Source organism: Pieris brassicae, chromosome 1 (assembly GCF_905147105.1).
Source record: "Pieris brassicae chromosome 1, ilPieBrab1.1, whole genome shotgun sequence".
NCBI classification, from domain to species: domain Eukaryota; kingdom Metazoa; phylum Arthropoda; class Insecta; order Lepidoptera; family Pieridae; genus Pieris; species Pieris brassicae.
The window spans coordinates 4,547,110-4,565,994 of NC_059665.1; the positions used below are offsets into that span (position 1 = coordinate 4,547,110).

Genomic DNA, 18,885 nt, shown 5'->3' on the forward strand with positions numbered 1-18,885 from the left:
ACTGCGAACACGAATATTTAATGCGAATTTCAAACTACTAAAAAAAAGTAATTATGACTTGTTATTTAAAATTGAAACCCTGTCATGTGTGTACATGATATATAAATTTAAACTATTTAAAAGTGTGAATGACGGGTTGTCTAGTGTGTGCGGTGAACCTTAAAAGGAGGTTCCTTTTATTTTTTTATTCTGCAAATGGTTTCATTTATAGTATTTATATGTTTAAGTGAAACTAGGTATCAATTTTAACCATTTTGTTTAGAGTAAGTGATGTGGTGTGAGTTTTTTTATGAGATGACATCTATATAATTTTAATTTCCACTTGACATAACGACTGTAGTCAATAAACAAAATTAATGCTGTTATATATATTAATACTATATATTAGCAATCAAGACTTGTATGCTTCTATCAAGATAGTAAAGCCTTGAAACTTTCATGTTTTAATAGTCAAAATTATGAATACTAAGTCATCTCCTAAACTATATGAATGAATGTATTAGAAATATAAGTAGAAACTGATGCGGGTCAATGGTATTCGTTAGAAAAAATTAAAGATCACATCCGTGATTACATTTTGTATATTTTTTACATCATTTTTTTTAATTTTAGAATAAAATATGTGATTCAGTAATTTATTTTATAGTTTAATATTGACAATTGAATATTTTTTTGTAATCTAAATGTAATCATTTCATGTATATAATTTTACGCAGATTCATTATTGAGAATATTTTTTGGGCAATGATTAAAATATCTTAGTACTCCGGAATTTATGAAGTGTACAAAAACCACGGTATGTTTTTTAAATTGTGTATTTTTTTTAATGATATAAGATCATTATTTGATGACAATTAACAAATCGACTGATTAATGCACATAAAAATTATTTTGATATTGTTTGTTTCTTTAGTTAAATCTGTACTCAGTGTTGTTCGTTAACACTTAGTGGTTTCTTAAACTAAATAATTTCATTTTAAATCGTATGGGAAGTTAAGTCCTTCTTGACTATTTCTTTAAATCAGTTGTTATGCGGGCATTAGTATACAATTACAAATATTTTAATGGATGACTCTGACTATGGAGTTTTGACAAACATACCTCAATCAATGTTGTTATCACTTGTATCACTTTATGAACGCCTAACATTCTATACTTATTAAGCCTTATAGTACGTTTATGAATCTGTTATGTCATTACAAAAGATGGACTATAAAAACTTGCTTGTTGCCATGGTTACCATTACATGGACAAACAGTAACAACAAAGGCCGTATCTTTGGTAGTAAATAGTCTGGTTATATAAAAGACTGTTATTGACCCAAAAAGAGTAATTTAATACTCGATAATAATTTTTACTTATCGACTCCTAATTCCATTGTCTCGTGATATAATTTAGAACAATGTAACAAAAATAAATATTGAAAATTTATTTACGTCTTTAATTTTTTAACCCTAATATTATTTACGTTTTAATGAAAAGACGTAATGTTATTCTATAAAGCGTATTATAAGTGAATTGTGGTGTCGGCTTATAGGAATTACTTAGTTTAGCTCTATGAAACTATTTTAGTGGCCTAGTTAGCCGACTGGGATGCTAAGCAGACGGGTAGGCATTCCCACACCATCAATACCTGAGAACGCTGAGGCGCGCTGCTGACCAAACTCCGGGTCTATTACCCCTACGCCTACTACCTTCAGCAATTAAACTAAATTAGGGAATTAAGCGGATTTTTTAGTATATAAAGTAAAGCACTTTAATGGCAAGCCTCTTTTAAAAAATATACTGATCATGCAAACAATTTAAAGTACATCACTAATTTAAAAAAGATCTCCCGAAGTGGAGGGTAATTTTACGGGCAACTCATCACGTTTATTTATTCCATTACCTTTGTTTGCCTTAAAAAAATCAATGGCACTACAACCTTTTTAGGTCTGGGCCTCAGATCAATCTTTCATGGTCATTTGTAAATTAAATAGGCAAGTAGGTGATCAGCCTTCTGTGTCTGACGCACGCCGTCGACTTTTTGGGTCTAAGGCAAGTCCTCACGATGTTTTCCTTCACCGTTCGAGCTAATGTTAAATGCGCACATAGATAGAAAATCCATTGGTGCACAGCCGAGCCAAGAGATCTAACCTACGACCTCAGGATGGGCGCCGCACGCTGAAGCCACTAGGCCAACACTGCTCGTTGTTTGATTTTATTTTTACAAAAACGACCTTGGTTTGTGTTTTTTGTTGACAGCCAGTAACATTTTCATACAATATACGTATATGATCTCTTTGGTGATTTAATCAATCATTAACAATATACACATTCCAAATCTAAATTACTTTTAATCTAGGGATTAAGAATTTATTTATTATGGTACTTTGCCCATATTTATGGTACTACCATACATATGGGCAATGTTAGTAAACAAAACCTCGAGCCCTAAGTAAGCTGTCAAATGGTATTTAAGCTGTTTCTCTCCGAATCTCTATGTTTTCCATGAATTTATATTCTAAAATTTTGGTAAAAAAATATGTTAAGGTCACTTTTCTAGGTCTTATTTCATAAACACAGTTGCCTTTATCTCTGACAACGTGTTAGATATAATACATTGAAGTATTATGAAACATGTCTTCCTTGTCTCTCTACTCACGTTCAGAGCATAAAATTGATTTTAAACGCTTCTTAATTGTTTACCTATGTTATACTTGTCTATCAGATCGGCATTGTTGTCTTAAACGCACGAAATATCGTAATGACTTCATAACTAGGGCTGATAATATTTTATTTAAAACTAATGTGCCCCCCCGAACTTCGTTTCGTCTTAATAAGATTTTTTACTCAGTCCAACTTTTTGGTTGGTAACCAACACCTCTGTGTTGCACATTGTTTCCCTAAGTGGGTTGTATATTAAACTAAATGTTAATTAAATTCTTGTTTTTATATTTAAGACATAAATTTTTAAAAAAAGTACTCGTATTCCTCCAGCCGTCTTTGAGTTTTGTGCTTAACAACAAATTTTTCGATTCATTTTTATTTATTTAGTGGCTTAGATAAGCAATATTGTAAGGATTCAACAAAAGGAGCTGATACTTAATTAAAGTTGTGATCAAGCATCTTAACTCTGCCAAGATTGGTATATTATATTTTTTGCGTTAGAAGGTCGGTTCTCACTTGATTTTAATGTGACCACACCTCTTGAGATTATGGTCCTCTAAAAATACACTTATGGAAATAATAGTATAAGGCTATTGAGATTACGTGCTAGTTTGTTAAAACTATTTGACGATACTTTTAAGTTTAAACCATGATACGTCGAGTTGACGAAAACTATAGCGATAGTTGTACATCTTAAAACGTTACATGGCAAATAAAAAATGTGATAATTCAATAACACTATTTTTCCTGTCAAGTATTATTCATATGTCACATGCAGATAGTAAACGTTAAATTATTTGAATACGAAGTCATTAATATTAATAATATTTTTGACATTTTTTTTGGGTAAAAGACAATGATGTATTTCTATTGGTGGTTCTATTTATCGGAGTATATAAGGTATATATACCAACGGTTACGAAATGGTCCCTATACTATATTATATTATAACCACCGAGTATTCGTTCAGAAAGCAAAATTAAACGAGCCACAAAAGTGTTATCAAAATTTAATTTTTGAAGTAAGTATACCTTTTGGGCCGTGAAGTACAAGAGCACAGGCACTAATTAAAGATCCAAGTTAACGCCTGGTAGTAAGTACCGGTAAACCCAGAGCTGGTGCGTTTCTCGCTCAAGCAATAAGTATCGCAATACAGCGATGAAATGCTAGCGTTAAAGATACACTGCCACAGGGATCAGACGTTTTAAATTTGTTGTAATTTTGGTTTATCCATTTATAATTATTATTATGTAGGTTAAAAAGATTGTAAATACTTCATTAAAATCAATTTCTTGCACATGTCGTTCTAAGTATTTGGCACCTTAAATAATGCTCATAATTGTTTTGCTCTTATATCCAACGAGTCATAATGGTTTTTTTAAAATCCTACTCGCATAAAACACAATATTAAGGCATTATATCCTCGTCTCTTATGAAGGTAGATTATTTTAATCGTGGTCGTCCAAAAAGGCAAGTTTCAATATTTTTACTTACTACGGTAATCTATAAACCTTATCATTAAATTTAATAAAATTAAGTCCCTCACTTGCGTCTATCTGTCTGTATAAATGCGATAAATTCAAAAATTACCAAACCAACTTTGGTACGGTATTCGCTAAATACGGTAACTATTGACAAGACTAGGAAATACGTTGCTTTTACCTTAAATGAATCAAATTTCACCAAAAACCCAGTTTTAGTCACTTTTACGTACGCAGTTTCGATTGTTCCTCGTGGTACCTACATTACTATCAGCGTATACAAACTGTATATAATGTTAAGTGAGGCCGCAGTCAACAAACCTCAGTCTTGTTGCATTAGCGGCAGTACATTTGTTGTTAAAAATGTATCGGTTTGTGCTTTTCCTAACTTTATTTTCCTACGCAGCGTCAAAGTGTTAGTATCAATCTTTCATTTAGAAATTAGTAAAGTACGACGTTAATTTATTGTGTGAAAATGAAATTCTGAACACTTTTTCTGTTTTAGCTGAGCTGTCATGTAGGCATATTCGCGAATTCGTAGATAGACATAATTATTGGAGGTTGAAATTGGCGAAGGGAGAAATACCTAATCAACCGGCGGCATCGGAGATGAAGTATATTGTGAGTATTATCTTATATAAATGAGTAGTTATAATAATAGACAAAATAAATATGTAACGGTCAATGTTTTTTCTAGATTTGGGACGAAGAGTTGGCAGCTAAAGCAGCTCAATGGGCCTCCAATAATGAATATAAGCACAACCCGGATAAATCTGTCGGTGAGTTATTTTATATGAAAGGCCTTTGTAAAAAAGATCTTATTTTGGTTAAATAAAACTGGGTTAGGTTTTCAATTAAATGTAATACATGTATACATGTGCGTGCGATACCAACGTATACGATATAATAAGGTACGATGACATGACAATAATTCCTTTTTACCATCTCGTTCTGAATTTTTATTTTAAAATAAAAAATAAATAAATAGTACACATATATAATATATATACTGTTAGAAATTATTCCAGGTATTGCTCTTATTGGTATAACAGTGTGTAGGCATAGTGGTTTCAACGAGAGACTCTCAACCCTGAGATCGTAGGTTCGAACCCCGGGCTTGCCAATGGACTTTCTGTTATTATTCGCTTGTACGGTGAAAGAAAACATCGTTAGGAAACCGACATGCTTGACCCAAAAAAGTCGACGGTGTGCGTCAGGCAGAGAAGGCTGGTCACCTATTTATTCATAATAAAAATAATTAAACGGTCGTTTATCATATAATAATAGTTAGTTGCAATCAAGCCAGTTGTGTCGCTTTTGCTTGTTTTTCGCGTTTCTTTATTTTGCGATAGTTCCCAACATGTTCTTTTCAATTGCATTAAGAAATATACCGATGTAATGTGAATGAAATGTTCGAGTTCGATCAACACATTGGACTACTGCATCTGTTTATCTGTATCTTGATAACTTTTCTTTATAAACGACAACCTGGAGGACAGGCCATCGACTTTTGTTGAAACTTATATCTCTATAAATATAAAATTCTCGTGTCACAATGTTCGTTCCCATACTCCTCTGAAACGGCTCGACGGATTCTTATGAAATGTTTTATGTATATTCAAAGTCAAGTCTGAGAATCGGCTACCATCTATCTTTCAAACCTCTAAGTGATAAGGGTGTCCACCCCAAAAAAAATTATTAGACAATTTTTTTTTGTTTTTTGTTTTATGACAGCACACAAAAATACATACAACCCTTAATTGTCACCCACTACGATCAACGCCTATTTTTAATTATAGTAAAAAAAAGGTTTCCTATAAATAACATACATGGCAAAACGACGTTTGCCGGGTCAGCTAGTGTTTGTATAAATTCCTAGACGTGCGTTCGAAAAGAGAGAGATAAATTTGGAGTATTTGTTGCCAGTGTAATCTTTAAAATGAAATATAGAAGTTATTACTTCTATCCAAAACAATATAAATATATGTTTCACATTATCTATAAAGTGACACATTTAAACTTTATTGAATTGTTAACAATTTCTCACAAAATTATTGAATGTTCCAGGATCAAATCGCTTTTTTACCGGTGAAAATATATTCTCGACAGCTTCCACTGATCTGTCATACAAGTTTGAACCAAGAAGTGTAGTGGATTCCTGGTTCAGTGAACACAAAGACTTCAACTATGGACCTGTGGAAGCTTGGCAATTTGAGTATTCTGCTAAAGAGACTGGTCATTACACACAGGTGAGTTAAGATTGGATAATCATTTCTTTCTTTTGAAATGGTTTTGGTGCTATATTAAAGCCGAACAGATGATCAGTTAAAATTTAAACCTAAATATCTGTCTCCATTATTTACCTAAACTAGGTATTAAACATTGCCCTCTCTTTTAATGTACGTGGGACTGTTTCTGTTTATTGAAATTAAAATTAAAGATACATTTACGAATTTTTATCCAATTCCAAACCTACTATCAAACTGATAACCTCCATTTTTTAACTCTTAACTCATTTTCTAACTTAATAGCCACATCGCCTAGGCGAATTACATTTAGTGCATAATTTTCTTTTTATTTCAGGTGGCATGGTCCGACTCTATTTATTTAGGCTGTGGGGTCTCTAAAGAATATAAAAATGGATGGCTCAATTACTACGTTGTATGCAACTATGGACCGACGTAAGTAGCCAAAATAATGATTTAAACCTTTTAAACGTGAATTAAACAAATGAAGTACCTTATTCGACGACCCGATTATAGCATGATTGGTGACTGAACTGGCTGCTGAGTAATTAAGATAGTTAATTCGCGATTGAATTCTTTAATGAAGCTTTATTTAACTTTGTCGGACTCGCGTAAATCAATGAAAATATTATGTTGAGTTATGAGTTCATAATTACTCAATAACTTCGGTTGATATGTCATGTGCATTAAACACGGACCAAAATTTTGTATTACATTTATAACCACTGACTTATATTTATGTGCTCTATATTTCAAGCGTATGTTCTTTTTAACTATAAGTTTAATTTCTATACTTATACCGGTTTATAATTATTTTGTTTACAGTGGAAACTTGGGCAGGGCTCCCTATCCCGCCGGACAGCCGAGTGGCCAGCTCGTATGTGCCAACGACTGCAGTAGATTCTACGGGGACAAGTGTTCCGTATTCAATGTATTTTTGCGATAAGATTTTTAGAATATAATTAAGAGTATTTAAGATGACAAATGAAACGTATTTAGTATTATTCAACTTTGTATTTTTGCTGAATATTTGTATGATTTTTTTAAAGAAAACTACGTTGTCAAACTCATGGTAGAAATACTAAAAACAAGGCTTCATTACTTTCTAAGCTGTATGCATATTTTTAATCTGTTTGTAGAATATATTCGTATTCTTTAATTACTCAGCGACGTAGATATAACGCAATAAACTTCTAAAGATACTATCGAATATTTATGTATGGTTTTACAAATTATATTGATAATTTGGGTTACCTAATATAATAATAAATTTTATATAAATTATATATTAACCAAATATCGGACTGTAGATATTACCGTCACATTTTTATTATATTTAATGTATATAAAATATATAGAGTAGTATAGTTTTAAGGAATTTTAATTTATAATAAGTAATTTCCAAGTTTGTTTTGCTAAGATGGACAAAATTATCTAAATATATAAAAATTATAATAAAATCTGATAACATTATTTTTCATTATTATGTTACCCACAAGATTATATAAATTTGCTAATAGGCTTTTAAGTGTTTTTGTTATTAATTAGTTAAAATAAATTACCTGAAACTATTTTTTAATAAAAATATATTTTGATTGAAGTTTTCTAACACAGATCCAAAAACAGTCACAAAGAAAAGCGTTAATCTGACTCAATGAAAGGAAATGGTAACGATATATCCATGGGTGATGTCCCATTGGAGAAAAAATCCAAACTAAACCCACTTCAAGGTTTGTTCTCAATTAATAAAAACAGCCTTATAAATGCCTATGGTCCAATGTTTGAGGAATACTCATTGTCAAAGGCATAGTCTTTATAAGCTTAGTCTTTGACAATGTACTGAGGTATTTTATTCTCTATTTAAATATATGAAATATTATTTTGGCCTATTATGGCACAATCAATTTGTAAGCATAGTAACTTTCATACCCATTGCATACAACATCATTAACTCGACCTATCACAAGTTTTTCAAGAGAAATGGGCATTGTCGAGCAGCATAAATACCTGCCTGCATGGGTACTTTCTCCTACGCTTCCTTAATTATCTTTTCAATTTTACACCTTCATTTGGTTTTGGAATTTTACAATTGCACAGATCATTATCATAAGAATTTAATAAATTTATCAGACTCATTTGGGAAGACTGTTGTCTATTATTTTAAACAGATTTCCTAATACATTTCCAGGGGAATTAGATCCTAACAGTTCAGACCACGTAGTAGCTATGACACAATTGAAGGAAACTATTGCAAGTTTACAGAAAAAAGTGCAGCAGAAAGAGATGGAATTACTCTCCAAGGTAAATTGGTAAGGATTTTAAGGTGTCTACTTAATGTTGATTGACTGATTTGATAATTGAGGCCGAACCAATTTTTATTCTAAAACCTACTTATCTTTCAGATAACAGAACTTAAGGCTCAACACCACAATGATACAACAGACCTCCGTATCGAGATGAAGAACAAAGAGCGTCTTAATGAGACAAAATTCAGCATTATGAACAGCAAAATCCAGAATTTGCTTAAGGAAGTGGCAACACTGAGCAAGTCTGCTAAAAGAAATAACAAAAATGTTAAATCTCTGACAAATGATAACAGTGGAAGCGGTACAGACAGCCCAAGCACTAATTAGGACAATTTAGGCACCGTTCACATGATCGGGTGAACTATGTTTTTTTAATCAGAGAAACTCAGTTACTGTTGAACTGTTGACGGGCTCTAACTGTAAGAAACATTCTAATTATGAGAAATCACGTGTTTATTGACATTGACATATAGCTAATTTATTGTAATTGAATTTTAGTTCCCCTATTTTACTATTTTTAAATCTAAAACTTCTCAACCTAACATTAGATTTTTCCTTTATTTACTACGCCCAGGGTCTATTTAACCACTGTCGTATGTATTTTTATATATTTCAACTTCATAGGAAATGGTTTCACCGTTCGCAAGAACAATAAAGCTAATAGCGTAAGAGAATAGTAACAAAAACGAATTAATGAATAAGTTTAGTTTTGTTCTATGGATGTTGAAAGTAAACGAATTCGACGCATGAATATTATTGGTATAGTAAATAATATAAAGTATATGGAAATTACATTATCATATCAAGTATATCTTGAGAATGCTCTCGTTCAGCTTGTGCTACTGCGAACACGAATATTTAATGCGAATTTCAAACTACTAAAAAAAAGTAATTATGACTTGTTATTTAAAATTGAAACCCTGTCATGTGTGTACATGATATATAAATTTAAACTATTTAAAAGTGTGAATGACGGGTTGTCTAGTGTGTGCGGTGAACCTTAAAAGGAGGTTCCTTTTATTTTTTTATTCTGCAAATGGTTTCATTTATAGTATTTATATGTTTAAGTGAAACTAGGTATCAATTTTAACCATTTTGTTTAGAGTAAGTGATGTGGTGTGAGTTTTTTTATGAGATGACATCTATATAATTTTAATTTCCACTTGACATAACGACTGTAGTCAATAAACAAAATTAATGCTGTTATATATATTAATACTATATATTAGCAATCAAGACTTGTATGCTTCTATCAAGATAGTAAAGCCTTGAAACTTTCATGTTTTAATAGTCAAAATTATGAATACTAAGTCATCTCCTAAACTATATGAATGAATGTATTAGAAATATAAGTAGAAACTGATGCGGGTCAATGGTATTCGTTAGAAAAAATTAAAGATCACATCCGTGATTACATTTTGTATATTTTTTACATCATTTTTTTTAATTTTAGAATAAAATATGTGATTCAGTAATTTATTTTATAGTTTAATATTGACAATTGAATATTTTTTTGTAATCTAAATGTAATCATTTCATGTATATAATTTTACGCAGATTCATTATTGAGAATATTTTTTGGGCAATGATTAAAATATCTTAGTACTCCGGAATTTATGAAGTGTACAAAAACCACGGTATGTTTTTTAAATTGTGTATTTTTTTTAATGATATAAGATCATTATTTGATGACAATTAACAAATCGACTGATTAATGCACATAAAAATTATTTTGATATTGTTTGTTTCTTTAGTTAAATCTGTACTCAGTGTTGTTCGTTAACACTTAGTGGTTTCTTAAACTAAATAATTTCATTTTAAATCGTATGGGAAGTTAAGTCCTTCTTGACTATTTCTTTAAATCAGTTGTTATGCGGGCATTAGTATACAATTACAAATATTTTAATGGATGACTCTGACTATGGAGTTTTGACAAACATACCTCAATCAATGTTGTTATCACTTGTATCACTTTATGAACGCCTAACATTCTATACTTATTAAGCCTTATAGTACGTTTATGAATCTGTTATGTCATTACAAAAGATGGACTATAAAAACTTGCTTGTTGCCATGGTTACCATTACATGGACAAACAGTAACAACAAAGGCCGTATCTTTGGTAGTAAATAGTCTGGTTATATAAAAGACTGTTATTGACCCAAAAAGAGTAATTTAATACTCGATAATAATTTTTACTTATCGACTCCTAATTCCATTGTCTCGTGATATAATTTAGAACAATGTAACAAAAATAAATATTGAAAATTTATTTACGTCTTTAATTTTTTAACCCTAATATTATTTACGTTTTAATGAAAAGACGTAATGTTATTCTATAAAGCGTATTATAAGTGAATTGTGGTGTCGGCTTATAGGAATTACTTAGTTTAGCTCTATGAAACTATTTTAGTGGCCTAGTTAGCCGACTGGGATGCTAAGCAGACGGGTAGGCATTCCCACACCATCAATACCTGAGAACGCTGAGGCGCGCTGCTGACCAAACTCCGGGTCTATTACCCCTACGCCTACTACCTTCAGCAATTAAACTAAATTAGGGAATTAAGCGGATTTTTTAGTATATAAAGTAAAGCACTTTAATGGCAAGCCTCTTTTAAAAAATATACTGATCATGCAAACAATTTAAAGTACATCACTAATTTAAAAAAGATCTCCCGAAGTGGAGGGTAATTTTACGGGCAACTCATCACGTTTATTTATTCCATTACCTTTGTTTGCCTTAAAAAAATCAATGGCACTACAACCTTTTTAGGTCTGGGCCTCAGATCAATCTTTCATGGTCATTTGTAAATTAAATAGGCAAGTAGGTGATCAGCCTTCTGTGTCTGACGCACGCCGTCGACTTTTTGGGTCTAAGGCAAGTCCTCACGATGTTTTCCTTCACCGTTCGAGCTAATGTTAAATGCGCACATAGATAGAAAATCCATTGGTGCACAGCCGAGCCAAGAGATCTAACCTACGACCTCAGGATGGGCGCCGCACGCTGAAGCCACTAGGCCAACACTGCTCGTTGTTTGATTTTATTTTTACAAAAACGACCTTGGTTTGTGTTTTTTGTTGACAGCCAGTAACATTTTCATACAATATACGTATATGATCTCTTTGGTGATTTAATCAATCATTAACAATATACACATTCCAAATCTAAATTACTTTTAATCTAGGGATTAAGAATTTATTTATTATGGTACTTTGCCCATATTTATGGTACTACCATACATATGGGCAATGTTAGTAAACAAAACCTCGAGCCCTAAGTAAGCTGTCAAATGGTATTTAAGCTGTTTCTCTCCGAATCTCTATGTTTTCCATGAATTTATATTCTAAAATTTTGGTAAAAAAATATGTTAAGGTCACTTTTCTAGGTCTTATTTCATAAACACAGTTGCCTTTATCTCTGACAACGTGTTAGATATAATACATTGAAGTATTATGAAACATGTCTTCCTTGTCTCTCTACTCACGTTCAGAGCATAAAATTGATTTTAAACGCTTCTTAATTGTTTACCTATGTTATACTTGTCTATCAGATCGGCATTGTTGTCTTAAACGCACGAAATATCGTAATGACTTCATAACTAGGGCTGATAATATTTTATTTAAAACTAATGTGCCCCCCCGAACTTCGTTTCGTCTTAATAAGATTTTTTACTCAGTCCAACTTTTTGGTTGGTAACCAACACCTCTGTGTTGCACATTGTTTCCCTAAGTGGGTTGTATATTAAACTAAATGTTAATTAAATTCTTGTTTTTATATTTAAGACATAAATTTTTAAAAAAAGTACTCGTATTCCTCCAGCCGTCTTTGAGTTTTGTGCTTAACAACAAATTTTTCGATTCATTTTTATTTATTTAGTGGCTTAGATAAGCAATATTGTAAGGATTCAACAAAAGGAGCTGATACTTAATTAAAGTTGTGATCAAGCATCTTAACTCTGCCAAGATTGGTATATTATATTTTTTGCGTTAGAAGGTCGGTTCTCACTTGATTTTAATGTGACCACACCTCTTGAGATTATGGTCCTCTAAAAATACACTTATGGAAATAATAGTATAAGGCTATTGAGATTACGTGCTAGTTTGTTAAAACTATTTGACGATACTTTTAAGTTTAAACCATGATACGTCGAGTTGACGAAAACTATAGCGATAGTTGTACATCTTAAAACGTTACATGGCAAATAAAAAATGTGATAATTCAATAACACTATTTTTCCTGTCAAGTATTATTCATATGTCACATGCAGATAGTAAACGTTAAATTATTTGAATACGAAGTCATTAATATTAATAATATTTTTGACATTTTTTTTGGGTAAAAGACAATGATGTATTTCTATTGGTGGTTCTATTTATCGGAGTATATAAGGTATATATACCAACGGTTACGAAATGGTCCCTATACTATATTATATTATAACCACCGAGTATTCGTTCAGAAAGCAAAATTAAACGAGCCACAAAAGTGTTATCAAAATTTAATTTTTGAAGTAAGTATACCTTTTGGGCCGTGAAGTACAAGAGCACAGGCACTAATTAAAGATCCAAGTTAACGCCTGGTAGTAAGTACCGGTAAACCCAGAGCTGGTGCGTTTCTCGCTCAAGCAATAAGTATCGCAATACAGCGATGAAATGCTAGCGTTAAAGATACACTGCCACAGGGATCAGACGTTTTAAATTTGTTGTAATTTTGGTTTATCCATTTATAATTATTATTATGTAGGTTAAAAAGATTGTAAATACTTCATTAAAATCAATTTCTTGCACATGTCGTTCTAAGTATTTGGCACCTTAAATAATGCTCATAATTGTTTTGCTCTTATATCCAACGAGTCATAATGGTTTTTTTAAAATCCTACTCGCATAAAACACAATATTAAGGCATTATATCCTCGTCTCTTATGAAGGTAGATTATTTTAATCGTGGTCGTCCAAAAAGGCAAGTTTCAATATTTTTACTTACTACGGTAATCTATAAACCTTATCATTAAATTTAATAAAATTAAGTCCCTCACTTGCGTCTATCTGTCTGTATAAATGCGATAAATTCAAAAATTACCAAACCAACTTTGGTACGGTATTCGCTAAATACGGTAACTATTGACAAGACTAGGAAATACGTTGCTTTTACCTTAAATGAATCAAATTTCACCAAAAACCCAGTTTTAGTCACTTTTACGTACGCAGTTTCGATTGTTCCTCGTGGTACCTACATTACTATCAGCGTATACAAACTGTATATAATGTTAAGTGAGGCCGCAGTCAACAAACCTCAGTCTTGTTGCATTAGCGGCAGTACATTTGTTGTTAAAAATGTATCGGTTTGTGCTTTTCCTAACTTTATTTTCCTACGCAGCGTCAAAGTGTTAGTATCAATCTTTCATTTAGAAATTAGTAAAGTACGACGTTAATTTATTGTGTGAAAATGAAATTCTGAACACTTTTTCTGTTTTAGCTGAGCTGTCATGTAGGCATATTCGCGAATTCGTAGATAGACATAATTATTGGAGGTTGAAATTGGCGAAGGGAGAAATACCTAATCAACCGGCGGCATCGGAGATGAAGTATATTGTGAGTATTATCTTATATAAATGAGTAGTTATAATAATAGACAAAATAAATATGTAACGGTCAATGTTTTTTCTAGATTTGGGACGAAGAGTTGGCAGCTAAAGCAGCTCAATGGGCCTCCAATAATGAATATAAGCACAACCCGGATAAATCTGTCGGTGAGTTATTTTATATGAAAGGCCTTTGTAAAAAAGATCTTATTTTGGTTAAATAAAACTGGGTTAGGTTTTCAATTAAATGTAATACATGTATACATGTGCGTGCGATACCAACGTATACGATATAATAAGGTACGATGACATGACAATAATTCCTTTTTACCATCTCGTTCTGAATTTTTATTTTAAAATAAAAAATAAATAAATAGTACACATATATAATATATATACTGTTAGAAATTATTCCAGGTATTGCTCTTATTGGTATAACAGTGTGTAGGCATAGTGGTTTCAACGAGAGACTCTCAACCCTGAGATCGTAGGTTCGAACCCCGGGCTTGCCAATGGACTTTCTGTTATTATTCGCTTGTACGGTGAAAGAAAACATCGTTAGGAAACCGACATGCTTGACCCAAAAAAGTCGACGGTGTGCGTCAGGCAGAGAAGGCTGGTCACCTATTTATTCATAATAAAAATAATTAAACGGTCGTTTATCATATAATAATAGTTAGTTGCAATCAAGCCAGTTGTGTCGCTTTTGCTTGTTTTTCGCGTTTCTTTATTTTGCGATAGTTCCCAACATGTTCTTTTCAATTGCATTAAGAAATATACCGATGTAATGTGAATGAAATGTTCGAGTTCGATCAACACATTGGACTACTGCATCTGTTTATCTGTATCTTGATAACTTTTCTTTATAAACGACAACCTGGAGGACAGGCCATCGACTTTTGTTGAAACTTATATCTCTATAAATATAAAATTCTCGTGTCACAATGTTCGTTCCCATACTCCTCTGAAACGGCTCGACGGATTCTTATGAAATGTTTTATGTATATTCAAAGTCAAGTCTGAGAATCGGCTACCATCTATCTTTCAAACCTCTAAGTGATAAGGGTGTCCACCCCAAAAAAAATTATTAGACAATTTTTTTTTGTTTTTTGTTTTATGACAGCACACAAAAATACATACAACCCTTAATTGTCACCCACTACGATCAACGCCTATTTTTAATTATAGTAAAAAAAAGGTTTCCTATAAATAACATACATGGCAAAACGACGTTTGCCGGGTCAGCTAGTGTTTGTATAAATTCCTAGACGTGCGTTCGAAAAGAGAGAGATAAATTTGGAGTATTTGTTGCCAGTGTAATCTTTAAAATGAAATATAGAAGTTATTACTTCTATCCAAAACAATATAAATATATGTTTCACATTATCTATAAAGTGACACATTTAAACTTTATTGAATTGTTAACAATTTCTCACAAAATTATTGAATGTTCCAGGATCAAATCGCTTTTTTACCGGTGAAAATATATTCTCGACAGCTTCCACTGATCTGTCATACAAGTTTGAACCAAGAAGTGTAGTGGATTCCTGGTTCAGTGAACACAAAGACTTCAACTATGGACCTGTGGAAGCTTGGCAATTTGAGTATTCTGCTAAAGAGACTGGTCATTACACACAGGTGAGTTAAGATTGGATAATCATTTCTTTCTTTTGAAATGGTTTTGGTGCTATATTAAAGCCGAACAGATGATCAGTTAAAATTTAAACCTAAATATCTGTCTCCATTATTTACCTAAACTAGGTATTAAACATTGCCCTCTCTTTTAATGTACGTGGGACTGTTTCTGTTTATTGAAATTAAAATTAAAGATACATTTACGAATTTTTATCCAATTCCAAACCTACTATCAAACTGATAACCTCCATTTTTTAACTCTTAACTCATTTTCTAACTTAATAGCCACATCGCCTAGGCGAATTACATTTAGTGCATAATTTTCTTTTTATTTCAGGTGGCATGGTCCGACTCTATTTATTTAGGCTGTGGGGTCTCTAAAGAATATAAAAATGGATGGCTCAATTACTACGTTGTATGCAACTATGGACCGACGTAAGTAGCCAAAATAATGATTTAAACCTTTTAAACGTGAATTAAACAAATGAAGTACCTTATTCGACGACCCGATTATAGCATGATTGGTGACTGAACTGGCTGCTGAGTAATTAAGATAGTTAATTCGCGATTGAATTCTTTAATGAAGCTTTATTTAACTTTGTCGGACTCGCGTAAATCAATGAAAATATTATGTTGAGTTATGAGTTCATAATTACTCAATAACTTCGGTTGATATGTCATGTGCATTAAACACGGACCAAAATTTTGTATTACATTTATAACCACTGACTTATATTTATGTGCTCTATATTTCAAGCGTATGTTCTTTTTAACTATAAGTTTAATTTCTATACTTATACCGGTTTATAATTATTTTGTTTACAGTGGAAACTTGGGCAGGGCTCCCTATCCCGCCGGACAGCCGAGTGGCCAGCTCGTATGTGCCAACGACTGCAGTAGATTCTACGGGGACAAGTGTTCCGTATTCAATGTATTTTTGCGATAAGATTTTTAGAATATAATTAAGAGTATTTAAGATGACAAATGAAACGTATTTAGTATTATTCAACTTTGTATTTTTGCTGAATATTTGTATGATTTTTTTAAAGAAAACTACGTTGTCAAACTCATGGTAGAAATACTAAAAACAAGGCTTCATTACTTTCTAAGCTGTATGCATATTTTTAATCTGTTTGTAGAATATATTCGTATTCTTTAATTACTCAGCGACGTAGATATAACGCAATAAACTTCTAAAGATACTATCGAATATTTATGTATGGTTTTACAAATTATATTGATAATTTGGGTTACCTAATATAATAATAAATTTTATATAAATTATATATTAACCAAATATCGGACTGTAGATATTACCGTCACATTTTTATTATATTTAATGTATATAAAATATATAGAGTAGTATAGTTTTAAGGAATTTTAATTTATAATAAGTAATTTCCAAGTTTGTTTTGCTAAGATGGACAAAATTATCTAAATATATAAAAATTATAATAAAATCTGATAACATTATTTTTCATTATTATGTTACCCACAAGATTATATAAATTTGCTAATAGGCTTTTAAGTGTTTTTGTTATTAATTAGTTAAAATAAATTACCTGAAACTATTTTTTAATAAAAATATATTTTGATTGAAGTTTTCTAACACAGATCCAAAAACAGTCACAAAGAAAAGCGTTAATCTGACTCAATGAAAGGAAATGGTAACGATATATCCATGGGTGATGTCCCATTGGAGAAAAAATCCAAACTAAACCCACTTCAAGGTTTGTTCTCAATTAATAAAAACAGCCTTATAAATGCCTATGGTCCAATGTTTGAGGAATACTCATTGTCAAAGGCATAGTCTTTATAAGCTTAGTCTTTGACAATGTACTGAGGTATTTTATTCTCTATTTAAATATATGAAATATTATTTTGGCCTATTATGGCACAATCAATTTGTAAGCATAGTAACTTTCATACCCATTGCATACAACATCATTAACTCGACCTATCACAAGTTTTTCAAGAGAAATGGGCATTGTCGAGCAGCATAAATACCTGCCTGCATGGGTACTTTCTCCTACGCTTCCTTAATTATCTTTTCAATTTTACACCTTCATTTGGTTTTGGAATTTTACAATTGCACAGATCATTATCATAAGAATTTAATAAATTTATCAGACTCATTTGGGAAGACTGTTGTCTATTATTTTAAACAGATTTCCTAATACATTTCCAGGGGAATTAGATCCTAACAGTTCAGACCACGTAGTAGCTATGACACAATTGAAGGAAACTATTGCAAGTTTACAGAAAAAAGTGCAGCAGAAAGAGATGGAATTACTCTCCAAGGTAAATTGGTAAGGATTTTAAGGTGTCTACTTAATGTTGATTGACTGATTTGATAATTGAGGCCGAACCAATTTTTATTCTAAAACCTACTTATCTTTCAGATAACAGAACTTAAGGCTCAACACCACAATGATACAACAGACCTCCGTATCGAGATGAAGAACAAAGAGCGTCTTAATGAGACAAAATTCAGCATTATGAACAGCAAAATCCAGAATTTGCTTAAGGAAGTGGCAACACTGAGCAAGTCTGCTAAAAGAAATAACAAAAATGTTAAATCTCTGACAAATGATAACAGTGGAAGCGGTACAGACAGCCCAAGCACTAATTAGGACAATTTAGGCACCGTTCACATGATCGGGTGAACTATGTTTTTTTAATCAGAGAAACTCAGTTACTGTTGAACTGTTGACGGGCTCTAACTGTAAGAAACATTCTAATTATGAGAAATCACGTGTTTATTGACATTGACATATAGCTAATTTATTGTAATTGAATTTTAGTTCCCCTATTTTACTATTTTTAAATCTAAAACTTCTCAACCTAACATTAGATTTTTCCTTTATTTACTACGCCCAGGGTCTATTTAACCACTGTCGTATGTATTTTTATATATTTCAACTTCATAGGAAATGGTTTCACCGTTCGCAAGAACAATAAAGCTAATAGCGTAAGAGAATAGTAA

At 31.7% G+C, this 18,885-nt stretch overlaps 2 protein-coding genes across 4 annotated transcripts; both read left to right on the forward strand.

Annotated features, from left to right (window-relative positions):
- The first annotated feature begins 4,435 nt into the window (after window positions 1–4,435).
- On the forward strand, window positions 4,436–8,670 carry LOC123710625 (venom allergen 5-like). Of its 2 annotated transcripts, none has more exons than XM_045662652.1 (8): window positions 4,436–4,545; window positions 4,636–4,751; window positions 4,828–4,909; window positions 6,198–6,379; window positions 6,714–6,811; window positions 7,202–7,307; window positions 7,991–8,106; window positions 8,565–8,670. In XM_045662652.1, the coding sequence occupies exons 1-7, from the start codon at window positions 4,494–4,496 to the stop codon at window positions 8,024–8,026; spliced, it is 672 nt and encodes a 223-aa protein (XP_045518608.1). In that variant the 5' UTR covers window positions 4,436–4,493; the 3' UTR covers window positions 8,027–8,106; window positions 8,565–8,670. The 2 variants fall into 2 exon arrangements, with proteins under 2 accessions (XP_045518608.1, XP_045518614.1); XM_045662658.1 differs by having other exon boundaries at window positions 8,574–8,670.
- Window positions 8,671–13,958: 5,288 nt separating this feature from the next.
- Window positions 13,959–18,193, forward strand: LOC123709485 (venom allergen 5-like). Of its 2 annotated transcripts, none has more exons than XM_045660914.1 (8): window positions 13,959–14,068; window positions 14,159–14,274; window positions 14,351–14,432; window positions 15,721–15,902; window positions 16,237–16,334; window positions 16,725–16,830; window positions 17,514–17,629; window positions 18,088–18,193. In XM_045660914.1, the coding sequence occupies exons 1-7, from the start codon at window positions 14,017–14,019 to the stop codon at window positions 17,547–17,549; spliced, it is 672 nt and encodes a 223-aa protein (XP_045516870.1). In that variant the 5' UTR covers window positions 13,959–14,016; the 3' UTR covers window positions 17,550–17,629; window positions 18,088–18,193. The 2 variants fall into 2 exon arrangements, with proteins under 2 accessions (XP_045516870.1, XP_045516942.1); XM_045660986.1 differs by having other exon boundaries at window positions 18,097–18,193.
- Window positions 18,194–18,885: the final 692 nt, after the last annotated feature.